Genomic DNA, 16185 nt, shown 5'->3' on the forward strand with positions numbered 1-16185 from the left:
CTAGTTGCAGTTACATGCACTATATACTACTGAGGACCGCAGTGTACGGTAAACACTGCATACTGCGTTTCTCAGTCGTATGAAACGGTTAAAGTGGTTGTGTTGCCTAAACCTAAACTTCCTGTGAAGTTTATTTTGAAAAGGACATGTGACAAGCAGTATATTGACACACCGTTCCTGACACGTCCAAAAGCAAGTCAATGGGAGAGAGGTACCTCGTGCGTTTCGGTCTCCGACGCCGAGGGGCGCTGACTGAGCGGCGGTGTTTGACGAGTTGGGAGAGAATGTTTTGTCTGCCGTTTGAGTCCAATGTGTGTGTGTGTGTGCATATCCATTTGTGCGTGTATTTCTGCTGATTATCGTCATTGCTGTTGTGATCGTGGTTGGTGCCGTCGATTGAGCATTTTCATGGTGATCTTGTCTATATAACCCTGTTTTGGCTCCGACCCCCCCCCCAGTCTCTGTGGTAAGTGTCTCACTGCTGCTTCGGTGTCTAATCGGAATCTCTTTCTCTGTCCCTCCTTCTCTTTCTCTCTCCTCTCTCCACTGTGGCGCCCCATCTCTTTTTGGGTTGAACCTCCACCTAACACTCTTTTTGTTTTTTACTCCCCTTTTTTCTCTTTCATTGTATAATCAATCCATCCCCCCCTTTTTACCTTTCTCTTCCTGCCTTCTTGGTTCTGTGCTCCATGTGTGACCACCACACCTTTGGTGTATTTGTGGCTCTGTGTGTGTCTTCTCTGTGCTCATACAGCAGCGGAGGAAAGGGAGACAACGTGGCAGTAACCTCAGTGTATGTACCCTGTCTTCCCTGTCTCGTCTTTCTCTTCTCTCTCTCTCTCTCTCTCTCTCTCTCTCCTTTCACTCTCACACCCTTCTTCTTTTTTTTCCTCATCTTGTCTCCATGTTGTCTCTTTATCACGGCAAGGGGGTTTTCTTTCTTTCAAATTTATTAGGACAACCTTGTTTTTCTGTTTGTTTTTGGCATGACCAAATCTGATGCCAGCATCCTTAGCTACGTCTCTCGTGCACCTAACGGAGCGGGTTTGCACGTCTCCTGGCTGTATTCTAAACCTCATACTATACTAGTAGTACAACCTCATACTATACTAGTAGTACAACCTCATACTATACTAGTAGTACAACCTCATACTATACTAGTAGTACAACCTCATACTATACTAGTAGTACAACCTCATACTATACTAGTAGTATAACCTCATACTATACTAGTAGTACAACCTCATACTATACTAGTAGTACAACCTCATACTATACTAGTAGTATAACCTCATACTATACTAGTAGTACAACCTCATACTATACTAGTAGTACAACCTCATACTATACTAGTAGTACAACCTCATACTATACTAGTAGTACAACCTCATACTATACTAGTAGTACAACCTCATACTATACTAGTAGTACAACCTCATACTATACTAGTAGTACAACCTCATACTATACTAGTAGTACTACCTCATACTATACTAGTAGTACAGCCTCATACTATACTAGTAGTATAACCTCATACTATACTAGTAGTACGTACTGATTTGGCCAAAATGTAGCAGGTAGTATGCAAACAAAAGCAAAGTCTACAGTGTGCCAAAAATACCCGGATGTCGTGCGTGTAGATTTTGAATATTGACAGCTTTACTATATCAGATGGCGAATTAAACATTTGCTCCGACGTTGTCAGAGTTTAGAAGCTCCACAAACTGCCGTGACAGCTAGTTATAGCGCCTGCCGGGGTCGCTACCTCTCCAGCCAACCGGGCGGTCACGCTCACAGACCGCTATGAGCTGGAGCTCTCTAGAGACCCGTCTTTTATTTCCTTGTTGACGGATAGTTTTGTTTAAATATCACGACACAAATGTCCATTATTAAATTTAACATGAACCTGTGTTTATCTGCCTTTTTGGAGTTGAAAAGCTCCACAATCGCCGGCGGGTGTAGCTCTCCAGTCAGTATCTTATAAAGTAAACAAACGATAATATTGCTATAGTGGTACAAGTTAGTTTTTGTCCAGTTCTTTAAGAGCTGGAACGCAGTATGCAGTATATACTGTATACTGTATACTGTATACTGTATACCGCGTTCCTCAGTAGTATGTAGTTGGTTTTGAATACAGCCTTCATCAACAGTCACGCCACATTGTCTCGTAGCCTCTGCGTCTCTATCTCTCTCTCTCTCTCTCTCTCTCTCTCTCTCAGCTGCTGCTAGTGGTGCTTTGTTGTTCTCATGCCCGTTTGTGCTCGTCTATAACGATGTTGTCGATGTTTCCCCATCTGTGTCCCGAGTCTCCATTCACACCTGCATGCAAGAAAATGCGTTTAAAAGAGGGAGTGTATTTATTAATGTGTGTGAGTGAGTAATGATGAGACAGGAAGGATTATGTGCGTGTGAATGGATATGTTGTTGGGATTCTCAGTGCTACTCCTTTGAGGCCACCTCTCAGTTGATTTGTGTAACAATACACAATAACTGTGAAAACTGGCTGCCGAAAAGGGATGTAGCTCTGAAGTAGCCTGCGTAAGGTTGACATGCCGCGGTGGCACCATAGGCTCTGTCCTGCTGTCCCGCCCTCAGAGCATCGTGGTGTAGAGGACTCAGGACAACCCCTATGTGACCTGCATGGCTGGAGGAAAGCACGCTGAAGCCGAGCAGAGATAGAGGGCGTTTTGTGCAGCCTGGAATGTGTCATGTTCAGGGGATTAATGGGTGGTGAGGGTGGAGCAGGTCATACTGACATTTCTATCTCCTTTTGCAAAAGCAAGTTATAGAAGCATGGAAGGCATGGCCGTTTGCCATCATCGCTCTCTTGTTATTCTTTTTTTATATACTGTATATATATATATTCTGTATCAGGGGTCGGCAATTTCTGTAGTTTCAGTCCTGAGACAGTTTGGTGGCTAACCCATAGACATATATACACAGACGCCGCATTGGACGCTTCAGCCCATTGCAGCGATACGTCAACGTGGGCGCCATATTGGACCAGGCAAGACTGGCCTGTAATCCTATACAAGTGAACGGAGGATAAAAAGCACTGTAACATCTACATTTCTCAACCGGTTTCAACGAGTTGTTATTATATTGAAGCGTTTATGATCTACGTGAAGTAGAAAAATAAAGTTTAGCCTCCAGTTTCTTAGAATCTGGATATTTAAACTATAATCGCTGCTAGACGCTCAGGAGACGAGTGTGTACCGTAGGCTGACATGAACCGAATTACTGACGTAGATAGAAAATAATTCATTTATCATTAGGAATTAAAGTTAAAACTCACGTTTGTCAAGTATGACTTTGGCTTATTTTCCTTGTTTAAGGTTAATACTTGTCTAGAGGTCCCTGTATAATATAATATAATATAACATAATATAAAACAATATAATATAACATAGTAATATAATATAATATAATAATATAATATAATATAACATAATATAAAACAATATAATATAACATAATAATATAATATAATATAAAACAATATAATATTATATAACATAATAATATAACATAATATAAAACAATATAATATAACATAATAATATAATATAATATAACATAATATAAAACAATATAATATAACATAATGATACAATATAATATAACATAATAATATAATATAATATAATATAACATAATATAAAACAATATAATATAACATAATAATATAATATAATATAACACAATATAAAACAACATAACATAATAATATAATATAATTTAATATAACATTATAATATAATACAAAACAATATAATATAACATAATAATATAATATAATGAAATGTCTTCCTCCGTTTTAGCGATCATGCTTTCAGTCTATAGGCTACCGCTAACACTAATACTGCAATCACTATCATGTACTTATTAATAAGATAAATACATAAATAAATAATGGTAACAATAAATATTAGTATAATAATATTAGTTATGATGGTGATAATACAGCAATTATAAAAAACAAAATAATCTCAGTCATTAATAACCAAGACATGCCATCAGTTTTATTATTTACAATATTACACACACATGGTTTTTAATACGTATCGTACAATTAATGTTTTAAACATGATATCATGTTAGATATGAATATCAATAAGCTAAAATTAACTTATATCGATTAGCTAACAATAAGGAACGTTAGCTCTTACCTGATGTTACAAACGTTTTGTAAAGACGTAACGTTAACTTGAACAGTTGATAATGTGGAAAATGCCTAAAGGAAAATGTGATATGATAGCACTAGCTTTTAATAATGACCTAATAATTGATTGAATCCTCCATATCAAAGGACAGACCGCTGATCCATGAACAGGAAGCAGTGAGGTTTCTCCTCGTAGATCATAAACGTTTGAATATAAAACGACTTGTTGAAATGGGTTGAGAAATGTAGACGTTACAGTGCTTATATCCAGAGAAACAGCAGCTCCTGCGTTCACTAGTAGAGGGTTACGGGCCGGTCTTGCCTGTTCCAATATGGCGCCCACGTTGACGTACGATCCAGGAGTCAATGCGGTGCAATTGTGACGGACTAAATTTGGCTCATGGGCTGCTCTTTGCCGACCCCTGCCCTATAATCCGTATGCAGTGTTGAAGTAGCATGATTGGAACAAATCTTACTAATGTGGGAGTGTGTGATTTGGGAGGAGGTGTGGGAGGAAGGCTGGTGCGTTTCCATAGAGTTCATGAAACAGACGCCATTCACACACATACATATACACACATGCACAGTGTCTCTTAACCACATAGCTCATAGACAATCAAAGGAAACACCTCTCCCTCTCTCTCTCTCTCCCCCTCCTTTCCTCGGTGGCCTCTCTCTCTCTCTCTCTCAGACCATCAACGACAGCAGTCCCATGAAGCGCTCGGCCTCGTCGCTGGGCCACAGCAGGTCCGGGCGGGGCCACCGAGACAAAGGAGGGGCGGACGACTACAACATGGAGCGAGTACCCGAGGAGGGGAGGACTCCCAGACACGGACACCGGCGAAAAGACCGGAGTCACCGGGCGTCCGAGAGGTCCCTCTGTCGCTACACGGAGGCTGACACAGGTGGGAGAGAGACACATAAACAACCACAAACAGTAACATGATGATGTTTGACAGATGCTGTATTAACCCTCTGAGACCCACAATAGACCCGTCTTGGTTAGGAGGGTCCAGGGGGTGTTTAGGGGGAGATAGCAGGTCAACAGTAGATGTCACATAGAGGTAGTGTACATCATCTGAAAGCTGGGAACCTGAAGATTAATTATTTAAAATGAATTGTAAAAGTATATAACGGTTTAGAACATTATGATAGAAGTATATGATGGTCATCCCCATGCTCTAGTGTGTCTCATAAGTTGTTGCAGCAATTTTTGGGGGGTTGATACCATTTGTTACACAGATTTGGTGCTAAATTTAACCATTTTTTACCACTGGAGAATTGATAAAAGTGATCAATAATCCCTCCAAAATACCACATTAAGACACCAAGACCTTGAGGAACACCGTAGAAAAAGCCATGCTGTGATTTGGGATGAAAAATTTTTGACTTTTTGGAGATTTCTGCAAGAATTGCATTTTTTCAGCGATTGAATGGCGAGCACCATCCTCTGAATGCTCTAGGTCTCTAGTCTGATCCATCCATCCTCTGAATGCTCTAGGTCTCTAGTCTGATCCATCCATCCTCTGAATGCTCTAGGTCTCTAGTTTGTGGCTGTAAAGTTTCATGAGGCTGTGATTATCCTAGAGGTCACCACAGGTCATTTTATACTGTGAGGTCATGTTTTTAAAAAATGGTCTCAATGAAACTGCAATGAAACGTCTCCTATGGGGACTAACATCATCACACATGAATACAGTCACTGCATGTGATTATCATAAAGTGGGCATGTCTGTAAAGGGGAGACTCCCATAGAACCTGTTTTCATTCACATATCTTGAGGTCAGAGGTCAAGGGACCCCTTTGAAAATGGCCCTGCCGGTTTTCCCTCACTGAAATTTAGCCCAATTTCGGATCGTTTCTTCCTTCCTGACATGGTAGCATGACAAGGTTGGTACCAATGGATTCTGTAGGTTTTCTAGTTTCATCTGATGTCTGTATCTTCACTCTAACCCTAACAGTGAACCTACTAGAGCCTCTGAAAGACAGTAAAGTCAGTCGGGTCTCGGGGGGTTAACGCAGTTGCACGATGTGATGTCGTATTACAATCTTCTTCTTCACCACACACTAATAATAACTCCTTCAGGTCTGGGCACAGACCTGAGCACCACCACCCAGTCGGGCGACCTCACGTCCAAAGACAAGGATCGCGACAGAGATCGCGGCCGGTCCAAAGACCGTAAGCACCACCACCATCACCACCACCACCACGGCGGCGGCGGCTCCGTGGACAAGGAGCGCTACGTCGCAGAGCGAGGAGGAGGAGGTGGAGGAGGAGGAGGAGGAGGAGGAGGAGGTGGGGGCACGGAGTACGGCCACAGGCACGCCCGCGACAGAGAGCACGACCGGGAGCACGAGCGGGAGCACGACCGGGAGCACGACCGGGAGCACGACCGGGAGCACGAGCGGGAGCACGACCGGGAGCACGAGCGGGAGCACGACCGGGAGCACGAGCGGGAGCACGAGCGGGAGCACGACCGGGAGAGGGACCGGGACCGGGACCGGGACCGGCGCTGGTCACGGTCGCCCAGCGAGGGTCGTGAGTGCCTGACGCACAGACAGGTGGGCTTCTGGGTACTTTGTGTGCACGTGGTGTCCAGTTTGGAGCAGCACACCTTGTGTTGCTTTGTTGTAGAAAAAGCTCTGGTATGACCACATTTCAGTGTCGATGCTGCAACATCAAACATCAGCCTCTAGTTTGATGGGGGTTCAATCAGCCAATAATACGTTGGCGGTCTTTTCTGGTGATAAAGACACACTGAGGCTGTACTCGAAACCGCCTACTACATACTACTGACCAACGCAGTACACAGTATACAGTACATACTGCGTACTGCGGTCCTCGATGTATTTAGCAGTATGCTAGACGAGGCTTTAGCCTTTAAACCAGCTCTTAAAGCACTGGACAACAAAACTCGTACCACAATTACAATATTATCGAACAATACAACTTTGATTTTCTGTTTATGTTAGTTTACTTTATAAGATACTGCAGGTTTAAACAATTTATTCTAACAGCTCATAGTGAAATCAGACAAACAGGATGATCAACGAGGGGAGACTGTAGCCGCTCTGTGAGCGTCCCCGGCCGGCTGGCGAGAGAGAGAGAGAGAGCTACGCCCGCCGGCGATTGTGGAGCTTTTCAACTCCATAAAGGCAGATAAACAGGTTCCTGTTCATTTATAATGGAACATTTGTATTGTGATATTTAAACAAACTATCCGTCAACAAGGAAATAAAAGCCCCTCGTCTACAGACGGGTCTCTAGAGAGCTCCAGCCGGCAGTATGCTAGACCAGGCTTTACCCTTTAAACCAGCTCTTAAAGCACTGGACAACAAAAACAACTCGTACCACGATTACAATATTATCTAACAATACAACTTTGATATTTTGTTGTTTATGTTTTGTTAGTTTACTTTATAAGATACTGCAGGTTTAAACTGTTTATTCTAACAGCTCATAGTGAAGTCAGACAAACAGGATCATCAACGAGGGGAGACGGGAAATATTAAACATTGATCCACAACATTTACTCAAACTGCTTTTTCAGTTCCAGCAACTAAACAGTGGACTGATCTCCTCCAGATGTTAGAGTCATGTTAAAAAGGCTCATGTTGTCTCAGCAGGTATCTCTCTGCCCCGTCAGAGGCTGCTCTTTCTCTCTCCTCTTCCCTCGCCACTCTGCTGCTCTGTAGCCGCTCTGTGAGCGTCACCGGCCGGCTGGCGAGCTGAGCTACGCCCGCTGGCATTGTGGAGCTTTTCAACTCCAAAAAGGCAGATAAACAGGTTCCTGTTCATTTATAATGGAACATTAGTGTTGTGATATTTAAACAAACTATCAAGGAAATAAAAGCCCCTCGTCTACAGACTGGTCTCTAGAGAGCTCCAGCTCATAGCGGTCTGTGAGCGTGACCGCCCGGCTGGCTGGAGAGGTAGCGACCCCGGCAGGCGCTATAACTAGCTGTCACAGCAGTTTGTGAAGCTTCTAAACTCTGAAAACGTCGGAGCAAATGTTCGGTTCAACATCTAATATCGTAAAACTGTCAATATTCTAAATCTACACAGTTAATTTCTTGCCTCAGAAATGTTCAGAAGTGAATTTAGTGATGAAATAGCTACGAAACATGTAAAAAAGAGAGAGCCGTTTCTGGCTGCTGTTGTTGTTGTAACCGTAGCCTGTAGCGGTCGAGCGCTTTGCATTGTGGGATACAGTAGGCGAGGTAGACTGGAGATATTTTCCAAATCAGTACGACATCCGGGTATTTTTGGCATACTGGAGATTTAGCTTTTGCTCCATACTGCATACTAGATGTTGGCCAAATCAGTACGTACTACTAGTATAGTATGAGGTTGTACTACTAGTATAGTATGAGGTTGTACTACTAGTATAGTATGAGGTTGTACTACTAGTATAGTATGAGGTTGTACTACTAGTATAGTATGAGGTTCTGATGTGGTTTTGTCATGAGATTTGATACTTATATATTTGACTACATGAACACAAACATGTTCATCATGTGAATACAAGTAAATGTTTGTTAAATGAAGTCACTGTTATCAACTCTCTGTTCCAGCAACCAAACAAATATGCATAAACATGTATATTTGTGTTCCCGACTGTCCCTACCTGCCCTGCCTGAATGTTAATAGACTGTTCTCCCACCCCCCACACTACCGTTCCTTTATGGCATCCTTTTCCAAACACATAACAGGAAACAAAACGTATCTATGCTCTCCCTTTGCTGATCATTCAGCCCTCATGTATTTTATGTTCTAACTTGTCGAGCAAAGGAAGACATATTGTTTCCTCCCATTTGAATTTCTGCCTTCATGTTATAAAAACTTTTTTTGGACATGTTTCGTCACACGTCACACTAACGGATAATTCAAAACCAAACACATTTTACTGTATGTTCAGTCACCATATTTGACCCTGTACCACATGTGTTGCTCCAGAGATCAACCCTTTACCTTCTTTTCTCCTGTCGTCTTTTGTTTTCTCTCCTCTGCGTGACGTGTTGCTTCTCTCTGTATGCTGCCGTCCACATCTCCTCCGCTCTGCTGCTTCTTTGATGCCTTTTCATTTCTCTCTCTCTCTCTCTCTCTCTCTCTCTCTCCCTCCTCCGCTCCACGCACATTACCACCGGTGCTTTTATTCTCGTTCTTGCTTTTCTCTATCTTGCATTCTTTCTCTCTATTTGTTTTACGCTCTATCTTTCCCATCCTTCTTTATTCTACACGTTCTTGTCGTTGAATTTGTGGTTCGTTCTTTTTATTTGCTTTATTTCACTTTTTGTGTAGGGCAGTAGTTCGGTCAGCGGAAGTCCCGTCCCCTCGACCTCGGGGACCAGTACGCCACGTCGAGGCCGTCGACAGTTGCCTCAGACCCCCGCGACGCCCCGGCCCCACGTTACCTACTCCCCCGTTGTCCGTAAGGCCATGCCCACGCCGCCCACGGGGCCGCAGGGCCGACCCCCGGCCCCGGCCCCCCGACGCTTTTCTCCCGAGCCCCCCCAGGGCCAGGGCCCTCCGCCCGCTGGCCTCCCACCGGCCCACCACGGCACGGCCCGCCAGGGCCACCATCCCCCGCCTCGCTGGGGAGACACAGGTGGAGGCGGAGGCGGTGGCGGCGGCGGCTCCGTGGAAGGGGACGGCTGCTTCTACAACCAGGACTACCAGGACTACGAGCCCCACCATGAACCGCCTGCCTATGAGCAGAACCCCATGCAAGGTGGCAACCCCCACCCCCACCCCCATTCCCTGCCGCCTCCCCCACAACCACAGCCACATAACCCCCACCCCCTCCCTCCACCGCAGCCCCACCCTGTAAACAACCCCCACCCTCACCCGCCGCCCAGTCGCACCTCACCCAGGACTGCCGGCCACGCGCCCCCTCCCACCACCGCCCTGACCGGGCCCGTACAGGGCCAGATGCAGCCTGCCGCTCAGCGCCGCCTGCCCAACGGCTACCGCTCTTCATCGCCTTCCACACACCCCCACGGACCCCCCCACACTGGGCCTCACAAGGTCCCCCCTCCAGCCGGGCATCCTAGAGGTCCCCGCAAGGGCCTGCACGAACCCTATAGCGAGACGGAGGACGACGACTGGTGCTAGCCTCTGGGGAGGGGGGGAGGGGGCGTAAGGAGGGACCGGAGACGGGACCGAGAGACGGGACCGAGAGACGAGGACGGGAAGCTCTGAGCCGGAGCTCCGACTGCCAAGGGGAAAACACCGTTCTCTTTCTTGCCTGTTCAATTTTTTCCTCTCCTCCACCCGCTCGGCTCGCCCCCGGCGACGGCGGGCTGGACGGAGGTGTCAGGATGACGGGGTGGAACAAGAATGCCGAGGAAGCATCTGGAGACACAAGTGGTGTAAAAAGGGGGGAGAAACCACCTCCGTGTTTCTGCTTGCATTGTTGTTGCATTCATATCTTGATGCCAAATAAGACCAACCTCAAACAGCAGGAGGCGACGACGGACACTCGTCTTTGTGTGTCTTAAACTACGCCTCTGGCCACGAGCTACAGCCACTTACAAGATGTCAAAGAGTTGCGACTCGACAAAAGACAGTCAGAGACAAAAGAACGACCACCGTTTTGTTTGTTTTTTGCTTCTCGAAGCTGACTTCAGTTCAGTTAGCTGCAAAAAAAAAAGAATCCAATCCAACCCTCCCTGCCACAGAGTTGAATATTGATGAGTTTTATCATCTGTGTTTTTAAATTAAAGAACAAAAGTTGACAATGAGCCCTCCACCTGTATGAGGTGAGGAGGCTACGTGGGTGGGACAGTTGGGGGGGGGGGCGAGAGTCCCTCAGTCAAAATCTAGAGGACAGGACGGGTGTGTTTGGGATGTTTTACTGCACCCTCCTCCTCCTCCTCTTCCTCCTCCTCCTCCTCCTCCCAGAAACAATCAACCGACCTCAACCCCGTCACCGATACGAGAGGAGAAAAACAAAAAAAAAACGTGGAGATGGGTTTCAGAAAAAAAACAACCAGTAACTGTTTTCTGCAGTATTTCTTCTTCTATTCCTGCTTCTTCTTCCTCCTTCTCTTCTACTTCTTCAAAACATTGAAGCTTGAATCTTCTGTTGCACCCCACACAGCTTCGTTTTCTAGACTTGCGGAGTTGTACACCCTGTGGAATCCTGCATGAATGATACAAAAAATAATAATGATAATAATAATAATAATAATAATAGCAACAATGAGAATCTACTGTATGTGGGGGGGGGGGACATTTTACTTGGTCCTTTCTGTTGTGGTCTGCAGGGTTTCTCTCTTTTGGCCTTTCTGTTTCTCTCTCTCTCCTCTGTATGACATTCCTCTCTCTGTGCCTTCACTAGGAGGCGGTAGGGAGGTCGGACAGTGACTGTATGTATAATCACGAAGGAACAAATTACTTTTTTGCTTGCTTGTCTGTATGTCCTGTGCCAGATGCCTGCCACTGACACAGCTGGAATTGCACATTTTGTGAAAGTAACTTTTTTTGTAACTATGGTGGTAAAACGGGAAGCAGGGTAACGTGGATGACAAGACGCGGTCGGCGTCCGTATCGGTTGAACGAGTCAGTAACATCTCAAAGTCTTCCAGGGTTTTAAACGGAGAGAAAGAGACCGATAGGAAAGGCGGAAGAAAGGAGAGAAACTCTTCATCTTTTGTTTTCTTTGTTATCGGCCGTAACGATGGATAAACAGATTTAATATAATAACTTCTAAAATGATGATGATGATGATGATGATGATGATGATGATGATGATCGTGGTAACGACGAGACAGATTCTCCATCTTTGGTCTGTATATTCTGTTCTGTGTGTTTATGGTTTATATTTGAAGCTCAGCTAATCATTTTTCCAACCCTGAGGTGGAACTCTGATCGCCACAGTTGCATTGTGGGAGAAGGAAGCTTGGTTTATGCTCGCCGTGGTGAAGCTGGCTCTCCTCCAGCGGTGGTTTGTCGTGCGCTAGGCTTGTCGCGGTAGTCTGTGTTACACGGTGGTCGGGCACACACCGATTACATTACATAGCCACCGCCGCCCTCTGGCGTCTTGCTTTTTTTTTTACAGAAATAAAACCCCTTTAGTTCATTTTGGCGTATCAGCGGCGTGTTATCAACACATAGTCGGACGACGGAGTCTCAACTCAGAGCAGCAGGTGTCAGATTTCACACACGGGACGAGAGAGAAGTGACAGACCGAGAGACGGCGGAGGATTTAGTGTCGAAGCGAAAAGCAAACGCGCTTCTTCTTTAGAAATATTTCAGATTTAAACCCAACGCTATAAGGGAACCGTAACGTTAATGAGGTAATCGGCGCGAGGAGGACAGAGCGGTCACAGCCGGTGTGCGCGTGGCGGAGTGGCGCCAGGTAGATCCCTGCAGCCCCCGCAGCAAAGATCAAAGTCAGCACGCTACACATATTGATCGTCATCTTTTCCTGTAAAATGTCCGGTGTTATCGGTAACACCGGTGTCGTTACTCACCGTCACATCCCCATCGTGCACATCTGGAAAAACCCACTGCGCGGGCTGCGCTTTTCATTTCAACATGGACTGGACAGTCACATGACCACAGAGACAGTCACATGACATTAAATACCTGGAGAGAAACAGGCAACACACTGGAGAAAGAAGAGGCTTTCTGCTGCAGGCTGTGACAGAATATTTTGTAAAAGCTAAAAACAAAACAACGGTCTCACGTAAAGAGCGGCGGCCGGAGGGGAAGCCCCGAGAGACAGGAAGTCATTTAGCCTCGGAGGTCAGCGACAGTAATAATTACAGAACACAGATGTAATGTTTGGCGGTACGTACGTCGGTGTTTACTTTCATTTCTGGTACCACTCGTTGACGTCTTGCTTATCCACAGAATATGATGTTTCCACGCCTTCTTGGCGTTTGGGAGCACACTGCAACGAACGCCGCGCTGTGCGTGCTCGTAGGCCCGCACCACCACGGTGTCTCGCACGAGTATAAACTAAGCTTGAGTCTGCAGGAGGGCAACACATGAGTCAGAGATTACCTAAAGCACTCTCTCTTGTCTCTCTTGTCAGCGGGTGAATTTGATTCAAAATCGGTCAAACACATCAGCAGGTCGTCGTCGCCTCTCCTGCAGACGCTGAAGCAGAGTTCCACCACCGCTTGTGACCTTCCGGTGGCGCTGTAGGACAAACAGTGTCCCCCCTCTCTCTAGTTTTTGTACCTCTCCTTTTTACTTCAGAGTTGTTCTACAGCACCAGTTTAGCTCCTTCTCTCTCTCTCTCTCTCTCTCTCGTAGACTGAATCACACAGTCCAGACGGGGTTGGAGAAAAGATGTTCTGTGTGTGTGTGTGCGTGTGTGTGTGTTTATCACTCCTTTTTATTTCCTTCTGCGTGTTTTTCTCTGTGTGCCTCGAACGTAACACTTGTCACTAACGCACACCACTGTCAGCCCCGACATTATTCTTATTATGTTATGTCTTTAAGTATCTGACCTACGTGTTTGTTGAACCTGGAGGCCTATCACACGTTGACCAGAGAATGCACCGACAACTACAACAACAAATAGAAAAGAAAGAAAACTGCCTATTAGTGTCTTTCCAGCCTCAGTGGAATGTCACAGACAAGTATTTTTTCACACATCAGTATACGTAGAAATCAGAAAGCACACTATAAAGTATGTAGCTCCTGGTTGTGGTGTGTGTGTGGAAGTGGGGTTTTTGCGTGTGTGTGTGTGTGTGTGTGTGTGTACATGTGTGTTTTTCTTTTCTTTTCTTTGTCTCCAGAAATAATTTTGAAGATGTTTTAGTCAAGTCATTGGAACAAACTTCGACTCTGTGTATGTGTGTGTGTGTGTGTGTGTGTGTGTGTGTGTGTGTGTGTGTGTGTGTGTGTGTGTGTGTGTGTGATGTCAGGCCCTGTTCACACCTGGTATTAACATCCTGAGTGATCCGAACACAAGTGGACAGCTTTGAAGTACGTCTGTTCACACCTGGCATTAGAGAGCGTCTCCATGTGATCACTTCTCCGCTCTATATGCAAATCAACACACGTAGTAAACACACGGCTGATACAGCAGACGTTGTGACGTCACATTATAGGAATATCTGTAGTAATATCCCACATATTCGGGTACATTTTAGCGTGTTTTCACATCTAGTCCTTTTTAAATGAACCAAACTCAGTCCTCTTAAAGTGGACCGACAGAAAAGAGGGCTCAGTTCTGTTTGTGGTCCACTTCAGTCCCCTCTCTCTGTTCACACTATCGTTCCTTCCTTCATCACTCTGCTGCTCAATACATGTGTCACTGCATCTGTGACATCTATGTCTGTAAAGGGGAGACTCGTGGGTACCCATAGAACCCATTTACATTCACATATCTGGAGGTCAGAGGTCAAGGGACCCCTTTGACAATGGCGATGCCTGTTTTTTCCTCGCCAAAATTTTGCGTAAGTTTGGAGCGTTTTCTACTTTTTCTAGCTTCAACCTCTGAAATACAGAATAGCGGTTAATCTAACCATTTGGCAGCACCTTCGCGGTCCAGTAGGTGGCTCTCTGAGGCCCATCAGTGGGCCCCGGCCCAGTGGTTGAGAATAGCTATGTTAAAGTACTTTTGACGTTGTTGTTTTTTTTTACTTTGACGTGGCGCTGCAACGCGGTTCTGATGAAGCCCCTCGCTGTCATATCAGCTGAAAATTGGAGGAGAACCTCAGCGTTTCTGTGCGTTGTAGACAGTTTGATGTGTCCTTCGTTCCACATCTGGAGAAGTGCAGAAGTTCCTTCTTCGGTCCAAACTACTCCTCCTCCACTAGCGGCAGAGTTGTTTTTTCCGAGCGTCACAGTTTGCAAGCGCGTGTGATCTGTCTACAGCAAACTCAATAGCAAAAGGCAAAGCGAACCTGGAGCGCTTTGTGTTCACAATGCACAGGTTAAACAAACCGCAACGTGGACTTGAATCTGAGGAGGGCTGAGTTCGGTTCTTTCCAGAGGGTCTGAGGGCGTATTCACACCTGCCGTGTTTAGTTTGGTTGAATGGAACCCAGGAGCGTTTCTACGGTGCGGTTTGTTTGGGCAGGTGTGAACACAGCAAGCGAACCGAGACCTCCTTGAAGAGGTGGTCTCGGTTCGCTTACAAACGAACTGCGGTACGCTTCGTTTGTGGTGAGAACATGATCCGACATCAATCCGGCCCAACTGGAGAAAGCATTGCTTTACCTTTTTGGATTAAACCGGCTCCGGTAGCGAGCTGCGCTGTGCACGTCAACACCAGACACCAGACAACATTACTACCAAAGAGCCTACGCTCGCCCTCGCTAATAACATCAGTACTAAACAGGTGTAACGTCCGGCTGTGTTGAAGACCACGGGCATACCTGATGGATCTTTGGAAATATTTTCGTCCGATGAGCATGTCACAGTTTAGGAGGGTTAATGCACGCCTCCTCCTCCGTCCTCCGTACGTCTTGATATGCTCCATCAATACGTTTTCCAGCCGCAGCCGCTCCTCATTTTCAAACTGTATCGTTGATGCCCAGGGCCAAGATCAAGCCGTAGTTGTCCCTCCATTGTTGCGTTCTGGAAGTCTGCTCTTCTTTGTTTACTTCCGGGAGTTTTCCTGCATGGAAATTCTGACCAATCAGAGAGCAGTTTCTTTGCACACCAAAACTTTTGGTCCACTTGTAAATGCTGCCGTTTGAACACAAACCAAACTCAAAGCAATATGGTAACAATTTGGTCCCCGATTCAGACCAGAGCAAAACAACTACAGGTGTGGAAACGCCCTGAGTTCTCGGGGAGTGTTCACACACATACACAAAACATACTGACTATTCTACTCTGCGTTTGTTCGGAGGGCTGAAAGAGACCAAGTGTGAAAACACCCTTATTAACATTGTATTAAAATCTCTGAGAGTATGATAATAATGCACTTCACATGTTTAGTCTGATAGTCTGTAGATATGTAGCCTATAGATAAGATATATTTTATTAAAATACAGACAGAATAGAGTAGAGCTAAGTGACAGTAGAGCACAGCGGGCGTTTCCACGATGCG

At 45.5% G+C, this 16185-nt stretch overlaps 1 protein-coding gene across 16 annotated transcripts in view; it reads left to right on the forward strand.

Annotated features, from left to right (window-relative positions):
- Positions 1-15006, forward strand: part of cacna1aa (calcium channel, voltage-dependent, P/Q type, alpha 1A subunit, a) — a 138121-nt gene extending 123115 nt beyond the window's left edge. For 10 of the 16 annotated variants that reach the window (XM_074657000.1, XM_074656997.1, XM_074657002.1 and 7 more), the window contains 4 exons: positions 755-793; positions 4854-5067; positions 6249-6724; positions 9465-15006. In XM_074657000.1, coding sequence (XP_074513101.1) covers positions 755-793; positions 4854-5067; positions 6249-6724; positions 9465-10277 — 1542 coding nt within the window. In that variant the 3' untranslated portion in view covers positions 10278-15006. The remainder of the gene's footprint in view (positions 1-754; positions 794-4853; positions 5068-6248; positions 6725-9464) is intronic. The other 6 variants (XM_074657008.1, XM_074657004.1, XR_012596825.1 and 3 more) reach the window with 5 other exon arrangements.
- The last annotated feature ends 1179 nt before the right edge of the window (positions 15007-16185 follow it).

Source organism: Sebastes fasciatus, chromosome 13 (genome assembly GCF_043250625.1).
Source record: "Sebastes fasciatus isolate fSebFas1 chromosome 13, fSebFas1.pri, whole genome shotgun sequence".
Lineage (NCBI taxonomy): Eukaryota > Metazoa > Chordata > Actinopteri > Perciformes > Sebastidae > Sebastes > Sebastes fasciatus.